At 45.4% G+C, this 14,838-nt stretch overlaps 1 protein-coding gene across 1 annotated transcript in view; it reads right to left on the reverse strand.

Annotated features, from left to right (window-relative positions):
- mgat4b (alpha-1,3-mannosyl-glycoprotein 4-beta-N-acetylglucosaminyltransferase B) overlaps positions 1 to 14,838 on the reverse strand; it is a 373,057-nt gene that overhangs the window by 170,716 nt on the left and 187,503 nt on the right. The window contains exons 2-3 of the mRNA XM_085996041.1: positions 12,692 to 12,871; positions 2,382 to 2,525 (exon numbers count right to left, since the gene is read on the reverse strand). Coding sequence (XP_085852167.1) covers positions 2,382 to 2,525; positions 12,692 to 12,871 — 324 coding nt within the window. The remainder of the gene's footprint in view (positions 1 to 2,381; positions 2,526 to 12,691; positions 12,872 to 14,838) is intronic.

Below are 14,838 nucleotides of genomic sequence, written 5' to 3' on the forward strand. Positions count from 1 at the left end.
ATCCTTTTTAATAATATGGAGACCAGAACTGTTCCCATTACTGAGTGTGTGGTCTAAACAAGTTTAACATAACATCTCTGCTTTTCAATTCTATCCCTCTAGAAAGGAACACCAGTGCTTGGTTTGCTTTTTTTAAATGGCCTTATTAACCTGCGTCGTTACTTTTAGTGACATTTGTATCTGTACCTTCAGATCCCTCTGTTCCTCTACCCCATTTAGACAGTCATCATCCAAGCAGTATGTGGCCTCCTTATTCTTCCTACCAAAATGCACTACCTCACACTTAACCACAGTGAAGCTCATTTACCAATTAAATGCCCATTCTGCAAGTTTATTAATGACTTCTTGTATTTTATACATCAACAACCTACTGAGACAACCCAACCGAGAGGATAAAGAAAATGGAAAAGCATGTAAATCGGCCAAAACGTGTTTGGATTCTTTTCTCTTGCTGTCATACAAGTAGCAAAGAACAATCACAATTGTTAGTCATAGAGTCATAGAAGGAGGCTATTCGGCCCATCGAGTCTGTGCCGGCTCTCTGTAGAGCAATCCAGTCAGTCCCATTCCCCCGCTCTATCCCCGGAGCCCTGCAAGTTTATTTCCCTCAAGTGCCTATCCAGTCTCCCCTTGAAAACATCGAGAGTCTCCGCTTCCACCACTTCCGTCGGCAGCGAGTTCCAGGTCCTCACCAGTCGCTGCGTAAAAAAGTTTTTCCTCACGTCCCCCCTGTATCTCTTGCTCAAAACCTTAAATCTGTGTCCCCTAGTCCTTGTACCATCAACTAGTGGGATCAGCCTTTCCCCGTCTAGCCTATCCAAACCTGTCATAATCTTGTACACATCTATCAAATCACCCCTCAACCTCCTTTGTTCTAATGAAAACAAATCCAGCTTCTCCAACCTGTCCTTGTAGCTAAGATCCCCCATCCCTGGAACCATTCTGGTAAATCTCCTCTGCACCCTCTCAAGGGCCTTCACATCCTTCCTAAAGTGTGGTGACCAGAACGGGATGCAATACTCCAGTTGTGGCCTAACCAGCGCTTTATAAAGGTTCAGCATAACTTCTCTACTTTTGTACTCAATACCTCTATTTATGAAACCCAAGATCCCATATGCTTTGCTAACCACCCTCTCAATATGTCCTGTCACCTTCAGGGACCTACGCACATTAACTCCCAGGTCCCTCTGTCCCTGCACACTCTTTAAAACTGTGCCATTAAGTGTCTCCTCAATCTCTCCTCGTAGGACAATCTCCTCATCCCAGGAATCAGTCTAGTAGGAAAAAAGCAGCTGAAAAGTCAGTGTTTTTTTAAACAATTTTTAAAAATAATTTTTCCCTTACATTTTTTACCCAGCCCGCCCCCCAACTAGAATTTCTACTCAGTGCCAGTTCCCCAGCTATCTCCCTCTCCGGTAAGGTCACAGTTTTTTTTCCTGTCATTTTTGGGGGCTTAAATATATATAGATTACACCGAAGAACAGTCACAACTACTCTGCACTTTGCAGGGTGTAGGGGTTTTTTTTTTTGGAAGAGAGAAACTGGGAGAAAGAAACAAAATTTGGAGGTTAGTGAGATTTTTTAAAAAAGGAACAAAACCAGAGGCCCAGTAAGCCACTATAGCAATTGATGAACAAGTTTGCAAGTAATAATACATTCATCATCCGGACTGCAGTCTAGACACATGAACAGATAAAATTTACAAGCACACTCAGGAGTGTAACCTTCAATAACAACTTGCAATTATATAGCGTCTTTAACGTGATAAAACGTCCCAAAAGCACTTCACAGGAGTGATTATCAAACAAAATTTTGACACATAAGGCGATATTAGGGCAGGTGATCAAAAGCTTGGTCAAAGAGGTAGGTTTTAAGGAGCGTTAAGGAGAGAGTTAGAGAAGCAGAGAGGTTTAGGGAGGGAATTCCAGAGCTTAGGGCCCAGGCAACAGAAGGCACGGCCGCCAATGGTGGAGCGATAGAAATCGTGGAAGCACAAGAGGCCAGAATTGGAAGAGCGCAGAGATCTCGGTGGGTTGTAGGGCTGGAGGAGGTTACAGAGATGGATGGCTGGGTGGGGGGGGGGGGGGGGGATGGAGGGATTTGAAACCAAGGATGACAATTTTTAAATCGAGGCATTGCCGGACCGGGAGCCAATTTAGGTCAACGAGCACAGGGGCGATGGATGAACGGGACTTGGTGCAAGTTAGGACACGGACAGCCGAGTTTTGGATGCAAGATCTGGTGCCTAAGGCACATTTATGTTTTGCACGCAGTGAAATTTTTACCTATTAGGCTCGAATTAAAAGTTTAAAACTGCGATCTTTAAAAACTGCTCAATATTTCTGGGTCAAATGTTTTTTTCCCCCCCCCCCCCCGCTTACCTCCAGTTCTCCTTTGTCCCAGGTAGACGGACGGCTGGAAACTGTTCTCTCTGGCGAGCAGGTGCGGGAGGTGATGGAAGATACTTGGCAGCTGCAGTACATTCTTACTGATGGTGATGTTCCAGAGCTTGAGCTTGGTTTCATCTGGAAAAGAACAGAGAGCGATGAAAGCGAAGAAGCAACACAACAGGAAGCAGAAAAAAATTAGGAACGGGGAATTTAACTGGGAAATTGTTTTGAAAACTGGTCCAGATAGCAGGAGCGGATGGCAAGCATAGGAACAGGAGGAGGCCATTCGGCCCCCCAAGCCTGTTCTACCATTCAATTCGATCATGGCTGATCTGTATCTTACCACCATAGAAACATAGAAGATAGGAGCAGGAGTAGGCCATTCGGCCCTTCGAGCCTGCTCCGCCATTCAACGAGATCATGGCTGATCATCCAAACCCTAGCACCCGGTCCCTACACCGACAGCCATCCCACCCAAGCCCTATCCCCGTAACCCTGTAACCCCACGTATTTAATCCCACCTAACACTAAGGGCCAATTTTTTATCATGGCCAATCAACCTAACACGCACATCTTTTGGACTGTGGGAGGAAACCAGAGCACCCGGAGAAAACCCACGCAAACACGGGGAGAATGTGCAAACTCCACACAGACAGTCACCCGAGGCCGGGTTTGAACCCGGGTCCCTGGCGCTGTGAGGCAACAGTGCTAACCACTATGCCACCGTGCTGCCCACCTTTGCTCCATAACCCTTAATACCCTTACCCAACAAAAATCTAATGATCTCTGTTTTGACCCTCAGCCTCAACAGCTATTTGGGGGAGAGAGTTCCAGATTTCCACCACCCTTTGTGTGAAGAAGTGCTTCCTGACATCACCCCTGAACGGCCTGGCTCTAATTTTAAGCCCTTATAAACATAGTCACTGCAAACAGAATGGTTTATTCGAATGCTAGGGAGCTTCACACAGAATTAAATACCGTAAGATTTGAAAATATGACCAAAATTATTCAAACTGTGTGTGATATCTGTGTCAGTTTAAATCCCACACACCACGATTAGAAGATCTAATGCTGCAATGCAGGTCCCGAGTCCCTCCTCAGGCTTACCTATTGCCAAACTAATCCTCAGTTTCTGACACTGCAGTCTCTCCCCCTCAATCTGCCCTGTCTGCATCTTTATTAGGTCAGATACCATGATGTTATCAAAAAGGACAGAAGTTGACTACTGTACATCAAAGTCCCTACTATACAAGATAAACATCAAAGTCCCTACTGTACAAGATAAACATCAAAGTCCCTACTATACAAGATAAACAATGATGGGGAAAAAAACATTTAAACTCGCAATAAAATGAATTTGTTTTTAGAAAACTTCAAACGCTGAATAATACATTGGGAGTGTCAGCCGAGATTAGAAGAACATAAGAATTAGGAGCAGGAGTCGGCCATTCGGCCCCTCGAGCCTGCTCCGCCATTCAATAAGATCGTGGCTGATCATCGACCTCAACTCCACTTTCCCGCCCGATCCCCATATCCCTTGATTCCCTTAATATCCAAAAATCTATCGATCTCTGTCTTGAATATACTCAACGACTGAGCCTCCACAGGGGTAGAGAATTCAAAAGATTCACCACCCTCTGAGTGAAGAAATTTCTCCTCATCTCAGTCCTAAATGGCCGACCCCTTATTCTAAGACTGTGACCCCTGGTTCTAGACTCCCCAGCCAGGGGAAACATCCTCCCTGCATCTACCCTGTCAAGCCCTGTAAGAATTTTGTATGTTTCAATGAGATCACCTCTCATTCTTCTAAACTCCAGAGAATATAGGCCTAGTCTACTCAATCTCTCCTCATAGGACAATCCCCCCATCCCAGGAATCAGTCTGGTGAACCTTCGTTGCTCTCCCTCTATGGCAAGTATATCCTTCCTTAGTTAAGGAGACCAAAACTGTACCCAATACTCCAGGCGTGGTCTCACCAGGGCCCTATATAATTGCAGTAAGATGTCTTTACTCTTATACTCAAATCCTCTTGTAATAAAGGCCAACATACCATTTGCTTTCCTAATTGCTTGCTGTACCTGCATGTTAACTTTCAGTGATTCGTGTACAAGGACACCCAGGTCCCTCTGAACACCAACATTTCCCAATCTCTCACCATTTAAAAAATACTCTGCTTTTCTATTTTTCCTACCAAAGTGGATAACTTCACATTTCTCCACATTATATTCCATTTGCCATGTTCTTGCCCACTCACTTAGCCTGTCTATATCCCCTTGAAGCCTCCTTGCATCCTCCTCACAACTTACATTCCCACCCAGCTTTGTATCATCAGCAAACTTGGATATATTACATTTGGTCCCCTCATCCAAATCACTGATGTGGATTGTGAATAGCTGAGGCCCAAGCACTGATCCTTGCGGTACCCCACTAGTTACAGCCTGCCAACCCGAAAATGACCAGTTTATTCCTACTCCCTGTTTTCTGTCCGTTAACCAATCCTCAATCCATGCCAATATATTACCCCCATTCCCATGAGCACCTAATTTTGTTTAATAACCTCTTTTGTGGCACCATATTGAATGCCTTCTGAAAATCCAAATACACCACATCCACTGGTTCCCCCTCATCTATCCAGCTAGTTACCACCTCAATAAACTCCAATAGATTTGTCAAACATGATTTCCCTTTCATAAATCTGTGTTGACTCTGCCCAATCCTATTATTATTTTCTAAGTGCCCTGTCACCATGTCTTTAATAATAGATTCTAGCATTTTCCCTACTATTGATGTCATGTTAACTGTCTGTAGTTCCCCGCTTTCTCTCTCCCTCCTTTCTTAAATAGTGGGGTTACATTTGCTACCTTCCAATCCACAGGAACCATTCTAGAATCTATGGAATTTTGGAAAATGACAACCAATGCATCCACTATGTTTATAGCCAACTCTTTCAAAACCCGAGGATGTAGGCCATCAGGTCCAGGGGATTTATTGATTTTCAGTCCCATTAATTTCTCCAGTACTATTTTTTTTTTACTAATACTAATTTCTTTCAGTTCCTCAAGTTATGGGCTCAAGTCTCTTGGAAGTGGGACTTGAACCCACAACCTTCTGAGTCAAGTGTACTACCAACTGAGCCACAGCTGACACCTTACACCTAGTAAGCTGGCTATTTAAAAACGACATAGGCCTACTAAGACAAAATTCCTATTATTAAAATCACACAAGGAATAACCAGATTTTCCACTCTCCACTTCCACCCATTACATTGCGATGACTATTGAGAACAGTCTTCACTGAAGACTTCTTCAATGGCCATAAGGAACACGAGATATGCTCTTCCACTTTGTGACAATATTTTGGCCGTCTTTCAGATGCGACGTTAAACCGAGGCCTCGTCTGCCCTCTCTGGTGGACGTAAAAGATCCCACGGCCACTATTTCGAAGAAGAGCAGGGGAGTTGTCCCCATTGTCCTGGGCCAATATTTATCCCTCAATCAACATCACAAAAACCAGATTATCTGCTCACAGTCTAAGGATAAGGGGTAAGCCATTTAGGACAGAGAGGAGGAGGAATTTCTTCACCCAGAGAGTGGTGAACCTGTGGAAGTCTCTACCACAGAAGGCTGTTGAGAGGCCAATTCATTAAATATATTCAAGAAGGAGTTGGATATATTTCTTAAGGCTAAAGGGATCAAGGGATATGGGAAGAAAGCAGGGACAGGGTACTGAATTTGGATGATCAGCCATGATCGCATTGAATGGCGGAGCAGGCTCGAGGGGCCGAATGGCCTACTCCTGCTCCTATCTTCTATGTTTCTATGTATTATCACACTGCTGTTTGGTGGGAGCTTGCTGTGCGCAAATTGGCTGCCACGATTCCTACAAGTGACTACACTGGCTGTAAAGCACTTTGGGACGTCCTGTGGTCGTGAAAGGTGCTATAGAAATGCAAGTTCCTTCTTTTACAAATCCAATAAAGGCACTGGACTGACCCCCATGCCGGCACAGGCACGATGGGCCGAATGGCCCCTTTCTCTGCTGTATCATTCTATGATTCTATATTGAAATGTTAAATCACATTTATTTCAGGGAAACAAAAAGCATATTTGAAGCCCCACATCAACCAGAACCCCATTGAGTGCAAGATTGAAATACTTGAGCTGCGACCAAATTGGCAGTCAAGTATAACAAGATGGTTCGCAATTAGATTTGAGTTTATGAGCCAGATTAAATGAAAATACCATCTAGAATAAATGCAGTTATTTAAAAACCATTACAGTAAATTTGAGTTAAAAAGGAGAAAGTAAATTGTCCTCTGCCCAGTAGCATTCTAAAGAGCACCGACTGAAACGCACTGCATACAAATCAGACCGATCCAACATCAACCTCAAACTAATTTCCCCCAGAGGTTTCTGCCCCCTTGTTTGAAGACACTGACTGTCACATACTGTCGAGCCTGTTTACAATAAGAAGTGTAGTCATGAAGGTGATTTTTCTACATTTGATTTTTTACCAAATCACAATCAACAAAATACGGTCGAGAAATTCGTCTGGGGCGGAGGCGCGGAATGGGCGGTATTGGTTCGGCCGCCCATTATACGCAGCGCCCGATATTCAGTTCCATTGCAGTCAATGGAACTCAGCACCCGGCGCAGCGTATGACGGGCGGCTGATCCGATACCGCCCATTCCGCGCCTCCGCCCCAGACGAATTTCTCGACCTACACGATTAACCGTTGCACTTAATATTTGAAATGCGGTATTAATTTTAGAAACATGTCCAGAGCATGCTGTATTAAACCTTCAATTTATCCTGGACAGTGTTAAAATCAGGAAGCACTTTCCCTCCCCCCCCCCCCCCCCCCACACAAAGAAAACTGGAATTCTCTCCCCTCCCGCAAAAAGCTGTGGATGTTGGGGGTCAATTAGCGATTTAATAATCATAATCAACTTTATTGTCATTGTTAGTGCACAAGTGCAGTACAACAAAATGTAGGCTTGCGGCTCCCGAGAGTGTACATTTAGATTAAGACATTTAAACATTCAACATTCATTTGGCTTGTAATACATTAACATAAACATAACCATAATAAAGTGCATTGGCAGATGTGCAGGCTTTAGAGTTTATTTGTGGAGTTCAGTAGGATGACAGCCCCGGGAAAGAAGCTGTTCCTAAATCTGGTCGTACGGGTGCGAATACATCTGTAGCGTCTCCCAGATGGCAGGAGGGCGAACAGACTGTGGCTGGGGTGGGTAGGGTCTTTGATGATGGTCCGTGACCTCCGTAAACAGCGTTTCTGGTATATGTGCTCTATGGTCGGTAGCCGGGTGCCGGTAATGCGTTGGGCAGTTTTGACTACCCGCTGCAGGGCTTTCCGGTCATAGTAGCTACAGCTGCCATACCATACTGTGATACAGTTCGTCAGGATGCTCTCTATTGTGCAGCGGTAAAAGTTAGAGAGGATCAGGGGTGACAGGTTACATCCCTTCAGCCTCCTTAGGAAATATAGGCGCTGTTGGGCCTTCTTCACCAGAGAGGAGGTATTGAGGGACCAGGAGAGGTCTTCCGTGATGTGGACTCCGAGGAACTTAAAGCTGTCCACCCTTTCCACCACAGCCCCATGGATGTGGATGGGGGTGTGACTTCCGCCTTTAGACCAAGGTTGGTAGATTTTTGTCGAGGGATATGGAGCTACAGCGTGTAAATGGGTGTCGAGGTACAGATCAGCCGTGATGCGACTGAATGGCGGAGCAGGCTCGAGAGGCTGAATGGTCTCCTCCTGTTCATGTTCTTAATAATGCAAGCAAAATGTCTTAACTTTTCAATAGTAACAGCACTGTACAGTGTCTCACTTAACAAGAACAGAATGAGACCCAATCTCGTCAGAAGCTAGCTATCAAAGACAGAAACATCAAAAACTGAAGCATCAAATCCTCAAACATCAAACTGCTGAACAGAAGAATGAAGGTATTGGGACTTGTGTTTTTGTTTTCTCTCAGGGCTGGTCTGTCAAGACAAGATTCCACTGTTCGCGGCAGTGGCGTAGAGCTTTTGGTATCAGTAGCAAAGTGGTTGCGAGTTCAAATCCCCTTTTAGAAAGTTGTTATTTGAATTCATAGACAGACTGGTAAAATGGGCAGACACATGGCACATAGTATTAAACACAGAGAAGTGTGAAGTGATGCATTTTGGAAGGCAAAATGAGAGGCAATATAAACTAACTGGTACAATGTTAAAGGGGAGCAGGAACAGAGAGACCTGGGGGTGTATGTACACAAATCTCTGGCAGGACAAGTTGAGAAGGCTGTTCAAAAAAGCATACGGGATCCTGGGCTTTATAAATAGAGACAGAGAGTACAACAGCAAGGGCGTTATGACGAACCTTTATAAAACATTGGTTCGGCCCCAGCTGGTGTATTGTGTCCAATTCTGGGCACCGCACTTTAGGAAGGACGTGAAGGCTTTGGAGAGTCTGCAGAGGAGATTTACCAGGATGGTTTCAGGGATGAGGGATTACAGTTACGTGGAGAGACTGGAGAAGCTGGGGTTGCTCTCCTAAGAGCAGAGGCGGTTGAGAGGAGATTTGAAGGGTTTAGACAGCGCAAATAAAGAGAAACTGTTTCCAATGGCTGAAGGGTCGAGAATCAGAGGGCACAGATTTAAGGTGATTGGCAAAAGAACCAGAGGCGACAGGAGGAAAAACTTTTTAATGCAACGAGTGGTTAGGATTTGGAATGCACTGCCTGATAGGGCGGTGAAAACAGATTCAACAGAAGCCTTCAAAAGGGAATTGGATAAATACTTGAACCAAAAAAAATTGCAGGGCTATGGGGAAAGAGCGGGGGAGCGGGACTGGCTGGATTGCTCTTCGAAAGAGCCGGCGCACTCGATGGGCCGAATGGCCTCCTCCTGTGCTGTACTATTCTGGGATACTGCTTTCTGTAGGCATACTTCGAACTTAGAAACAGTTTTGCTGTAATGGATTTGTGCCGGATTATTATACAGAAGTTCCACAATAACTTGCATCTGTTTCCACCGCCCCATCAGGCAGTGATTCCAAATCCTAACCACTCGTTGCGTAAATAAGTTTCTCCGCGTGTCGCCTCTGGTTCTTTTGCCAATCACAGAAGCGTAAATCAGGCAAAAACTGACACTGAGCCAAAGGAGGAGATATTAGGACAGGTGGCCAAAAGCTTGGTTAAAGAAGTACTTTTTAAAGGAACATTTTAAAAAGGAGGAGAGGCAGAGAGGTTTAGGGATAGAATTCCAGAGATTAGGGCCTAAACTAACCACAGACTCCCATAGGTCCAGGGTTTCTACCCGTGGGAGGGATCAAAAGGCAGCGGTTTTCTGGACCTACAGGGTCAATACGTGTACAGTTGGCTAAACCTCCCCCACTGCAGAGAACATATTCATTATATTTTTCCATTGTATTTTGGGTCATCCTTGCACCATGGGCCAGTCTCCCAATGCCAGCTGAGTTACTCATTGAACTGTTGTGACTTAGCCTTTACTGGAATCAAATCAGAAATGCAGGTGCAGACTGGGAGGCGATGCACCTTTGATTTCAAAATTAACTCTTTCACTTCCCCCTCATCGCCCCAGCAGCAGTTTTAACTTTAAGTATCGGCAGAGCTTCATAAGAACACAAGAATTAGGAGCAGGAGTCGGCCATTCGGCCCCTCGAGCCTGTGCCGTCATTCAATAAGATCATGGCTGATCTTCTACCTCAACTCCACTTTCCCGCCCGATCCCCATATCCCTCGATTCCCCGAGAGTCCAAAAATCTATCGATCTCAGCCCTGAATATACTCAATGACTGAGCCTCCACAGCCCTCTGGGGCAGAGAATTCCAAAGATTCACCACCCTCTGAGTGAAGAAATTCCTCCACATCTCAGTCCTAAATGGCCGACCCCTTATCCTGAGACTCTGCCCCCTAGTTCTAGACTCTCCAGCCAGGGGGAAACAACCTCTCAGCATCTACCCTGTCAATCCCCCTCAGAATCTTATATGTTTCAAAGAGATCACCTCTCATTCTTCTAAACTCCAGAGAGTATCGGCCCAGTCTACTCAATCTCTTCTCGGAGGATGACCCTCTCATCCCAGGGATCATAACGGGATAAGTTTCCATCAAAGAAAGGCTTTCTTTGTAGAACTTTTCTAGAGATTACCTTTAACTGTTGAGGACGACTGGCAACAAGAAAGCGTACTTGGCAAAACTTTTTTCGGCTGTTTGATAACAAGTCTGGTGATTCAATGAAGTCAAATGGAACTATTTCCACCCAGAGGGTAATAGAATGGAATAAATTAACAGGGAAGATCATTGAAAGAGTCGGCATAAAACAAGTTTGTGACACAATTAAAAGCCTTGCCAGAACGGTGAACATGATGAGCAAGAGCTGGGCTCGTTGAGTCTAATAGGCTCTCGCTGTTCGGAACAATTTCTTACACTCTTAACGATGATGAAAGGCATTACTGTGTCACTGGAACGTGACACCATAACTAGAAGCACACACAATGCTTTGGGCTCTTTTGCCTCACTGAATATCCGTGCGTGCTAACAGAAAATGAAACATCATTCCATTACTTGTTAAAACTGAGACACTGAGGTCATCGTGCAGGACACCCCAAGATTCAAAAGAGTAGGAAGGAAGATAAGGTGTGCTTGACTGTTGGCCTTTAGATTATAGGAGAGGGTAGGATTTAGGGGGCATTCAGGCAAAGAGGTGTTTAAAATCATGAAGGGTTGAGATAGAGTAAATAAAGAGAAACATTTTCCAATGGCTGAAGGGCCGATATCCAGAGGGCCCAGATTTAAGGTGATTGACAAAAGAACCAGAGGCGACATGAGGCAAAAGAGCGAGTGGTTAGGATTTGGAATGCACTGCCCGATAGGGTGGTTGATAAAGATTCAATCGCAGCCTTCAAAAAGGAACTGGATAAATACCTGAAGGAGAAAAAATTACAGTGACATTGGGAAAGAGCGGGGGGAGTGGGACGGACTGGATTGCTCTTCGAAAGACTCGATGGGCCGAATGGCCTCCTTCTGTGCTGTACTATTCTATGATTCTATTCTAATAAAGGTTGACCCCAGATTTTGTTTTTCAAACAAAGTGCATGCGTGTTAAATATTAGGATCTGTAAAGTTACTTTTCTTTTGCGTGGGACAAGGTTGCAATATTGGACGTTAGAAAAAAAATGCTAACATCCCTAAAGCAGGGGAAGTTACCAGAGCTCCTCAAACCCAATTACTGCCTGGTAACCCATGAGTTACTTCAGCTCATCTAAAACTCGGCTGCCCCATGTCCTAACTCGCACCAAGTCCCGTTCACCCATCACCCCCTGTGCTCGCTGACCTACATTGGTTCCCGGTCCGGCAGCGCCTCAATTTTAAAATTCTAATTCTTGTTTACAAATCCATCCATTGGCCTCACCCATTCCTATCTCTGTAGCCTCCTCCAGCCCAACAACCTCCCGAGATCTCTGCGCTCCTCCAATTCTGGCCTCTTGCGCATCCCCGATTCCCATCGCTCCACCATTGGCAGCCGTGCCTTCAGCTGCCTTGGGCCACAAGCTCTGGAATTCCCTCCCTAAATTTCTCCGCTTCTCTATCCCCCTTCAAGATGCTCCTTAAAGCCTACCCTCGTTGACCAAGCTTTTAGTCACCTGTCCTAATATCTTATGTGGCTCCGTGTCAAATGATAATCGCTCCTATGAAGCACCTTGGGGCGTATTTTGTACTACGTTAAAGACGCTATATAAATGCATGTTGCTGTTGTTAGAGTAGACCCATTGTATTCAGCAAAGATTCATCAGGCTGATACCTGGGATGGCAGGAATGACGTATGAGGAGAGATTGGGTCGATTAGGCTTATATTCGCTAGAATTTAGAAGAATGAGAGGGGATCTCATTGAAACTTATAAACTTCTAACAGGACTAGACAGACTAGATGCAGGAAGGATGTTCCCGATGGCGGGGGAGTCCAGAACCAAGGGTCACAGTCTAAGGATAAGGGGTAAGCCATTTAGGACTGAGATGAGGAGGAATTTCTTCACCCAGAGAGTGGTGAACCTGTGGAATTCTCTACCACAGAAGGCAGTAGAGGCCAATTCATTAAATATATTCAAGAAGGAGTTGGATATATTTCTTAAGGCTAAGGGGATCAAGGGATATGGGGAGAAGGCAGGGACAGGGTACTGAATTTGGATGATCAGCCATGATCGCATTAAATGGCGGAACAGGCTCGAGGAGCTGAATGGCCTACTCCTGCTCCTATCTTCTATGTATGATGGCGGGTACCTGACAGATTGCTCCAGGTTCGGTTGATGTCCCTCAGCGTTTGTTTCTCAGCAATAGCTCGCTTTATCTCATCCAAGACAAGGTTCAGTTCTTTAGAGCGTTTGAGGTTTTCTTGCTCAGCCGCATGTAGCCGGTCACGAAGTGCGAGAAACTCCCGTTGATAAATGTCTACCACATCTCCTGGGAAAATAAAAATAGCAGAGAGACCGAACATGAGGCATAATTGATAACAAAAATATTGGCGTGCACATTTTCAAACTGTCCCACTTACACCTACGAGATGAATGGGCAGTTAATATATTCTTGGTGGTGGCGATTGGAGGAGGCATCGTGGTCCAGGACACCGGGAGAACTCTTCCCTGTTCTTCTTCGAATAGTGCTGTGGGATCGGTCACGCCCATCTGATCGGGCCGCTGGAGCATCAGTTTAACGTCTCATCCGAAAGACAGCAGTTCTCCCAATATTAGATTAACAGCCGAGTTTATGTGCTCAAACCTTGCAGCGAAGCTAAAATCTCAAACATCTGACCTTGAGGAGCTCCCCTTGCCATCTGTGCCAACCCAACATACCTTCAGTGCGACACTGGAGTGTGAGCTCGGATTATGCGCTCAACCCTGGTGTGGGGCTTGGCTGCAGGTAATAAAATGGCATCGTGGGTTAAACCTGTTCTTCACCTGAGATTAGTGTGTAAAGCTAAGGCACATGGGATTGGGGACAAGGTACTGACTTGGATAGAGAACTAGTTGGCAGACAGGAAGCAAAGAGTTGGAATAAACGGGCCTTTTTACGAGTAGCAGGCAGTGACTAGTGGGGTACCACAGGGATCGGTGCTAGGACCTCAGCTATTAACAATATATATTAATGATCTAGACAAGGGAACGAGATGTAATATCTCCAAGTTTGCAGACGACACAAAGCTGGGTGGGCGTGTGTGCTGTGAGGAGGATGCAGAGAAACTCCAGTATGATTTGGACAGATTGGGTGATTATACTGCATCTGCCATGCATCTGCCCAATGTGGATAAATGCGAGGTTATCCACTTTGGTGGCAAAAACAGTAAGGCAGGTTATTATCTGAATGGCAATAGATTGGGAGAAGGGGGAAGTGCAACGAGACCTGGGCGTCCTTGTGCACCAGTCGCTGAAGGTAAGCATGCAGGTGCAGCAGGCGGTTAAGAAGGCAAATGGTATGTTGGCCTTCGTAGCGAGAGGGTTTGAGTACAGTAACAAGGATGTCTTGCTGCAGTTGTACAGGGCCTTGGTGAGACCACACCTTGAGTATTGTGTGCAGTTTTGGTCTCCTTATCTGAGGAAGGATGTTCTTGCCATGGAGGGAGTGCAGCGAAGATTCACCAGACTGATACCTGGGATGGCAGGAATGACGTATGAGGAGAGATTGGGTCGACTGGGCTTATACTCGCTGGAGTTTAGAAGAATGAGAGGGGATCTCATTGAAACTTATAAAATTCTAACAGGACTAGAAAGACTAGATGCAGGAAGGATGTTCCCGATGGCGGGGGAGTCCAGAACCAGGGGTCACAGTCTAAGGATAAGGGGTAAGCCATTTAGGACTGAGATGAGGAGGAATTTCTTCACCCAGAGAGTGGTGAACCTGTGGAATTCTCTACCACAGAAGGCAGTTGAGGCCAATTCATTAAATATATTCAAGAAGGAGTACGATATATTTCTTAAGGCTAAAGGGATCAAGGGATATGGGGAGAAAGCAAGGACAGGGTACTGAATTTGGATGATCAGCCATGATCTCATTGAATGGTGGACCAGGCTCGAGGGGCCGAATGCCCTACTCCTGTTCCTATCTTCTATGTTTCTATGTTTCGCCTCTATGAAAAGGAACTTAAACCTGGACAGGACTTACAAGATGAATGCCAAGTGTCAGCTTGGATTAGTTGGTGGCACTTGTGCCTTGGGATCAGAATTAAATAGAATGTACAGCACGGAAACAGGCCCTGGGAGTCCTCAACATTGAATCCAGACCCCATGATGTCTCATGGCTTCAGGTCACGCATGGGCAAGGAAACCTGCTGATTACCGCCTACCGCCCTCCCTCAGCTGATGAATCAGTACTCCGCCATGTTGAAAACCACTTGGAAAAAGCACCGAGAGTAGCAAGGGCACAGAATGTACTCT

This window comes from Somniosus microcephalus, chromosome 8 (genome assembly GCF_052327205.1).
Source record: "Somniosus microcephalus isolate GS21.2 chromosome 8, FLI_Smic_1.0, whole genome shotgun sequence".
In the NCBI taxonomy this organism is placed as follows: Eukaryota; Metazoa; Chordata; class Chondrichthyes; order Squaliformes; family Somniosidae; genus Somniosus; species Somniosus microcephalus.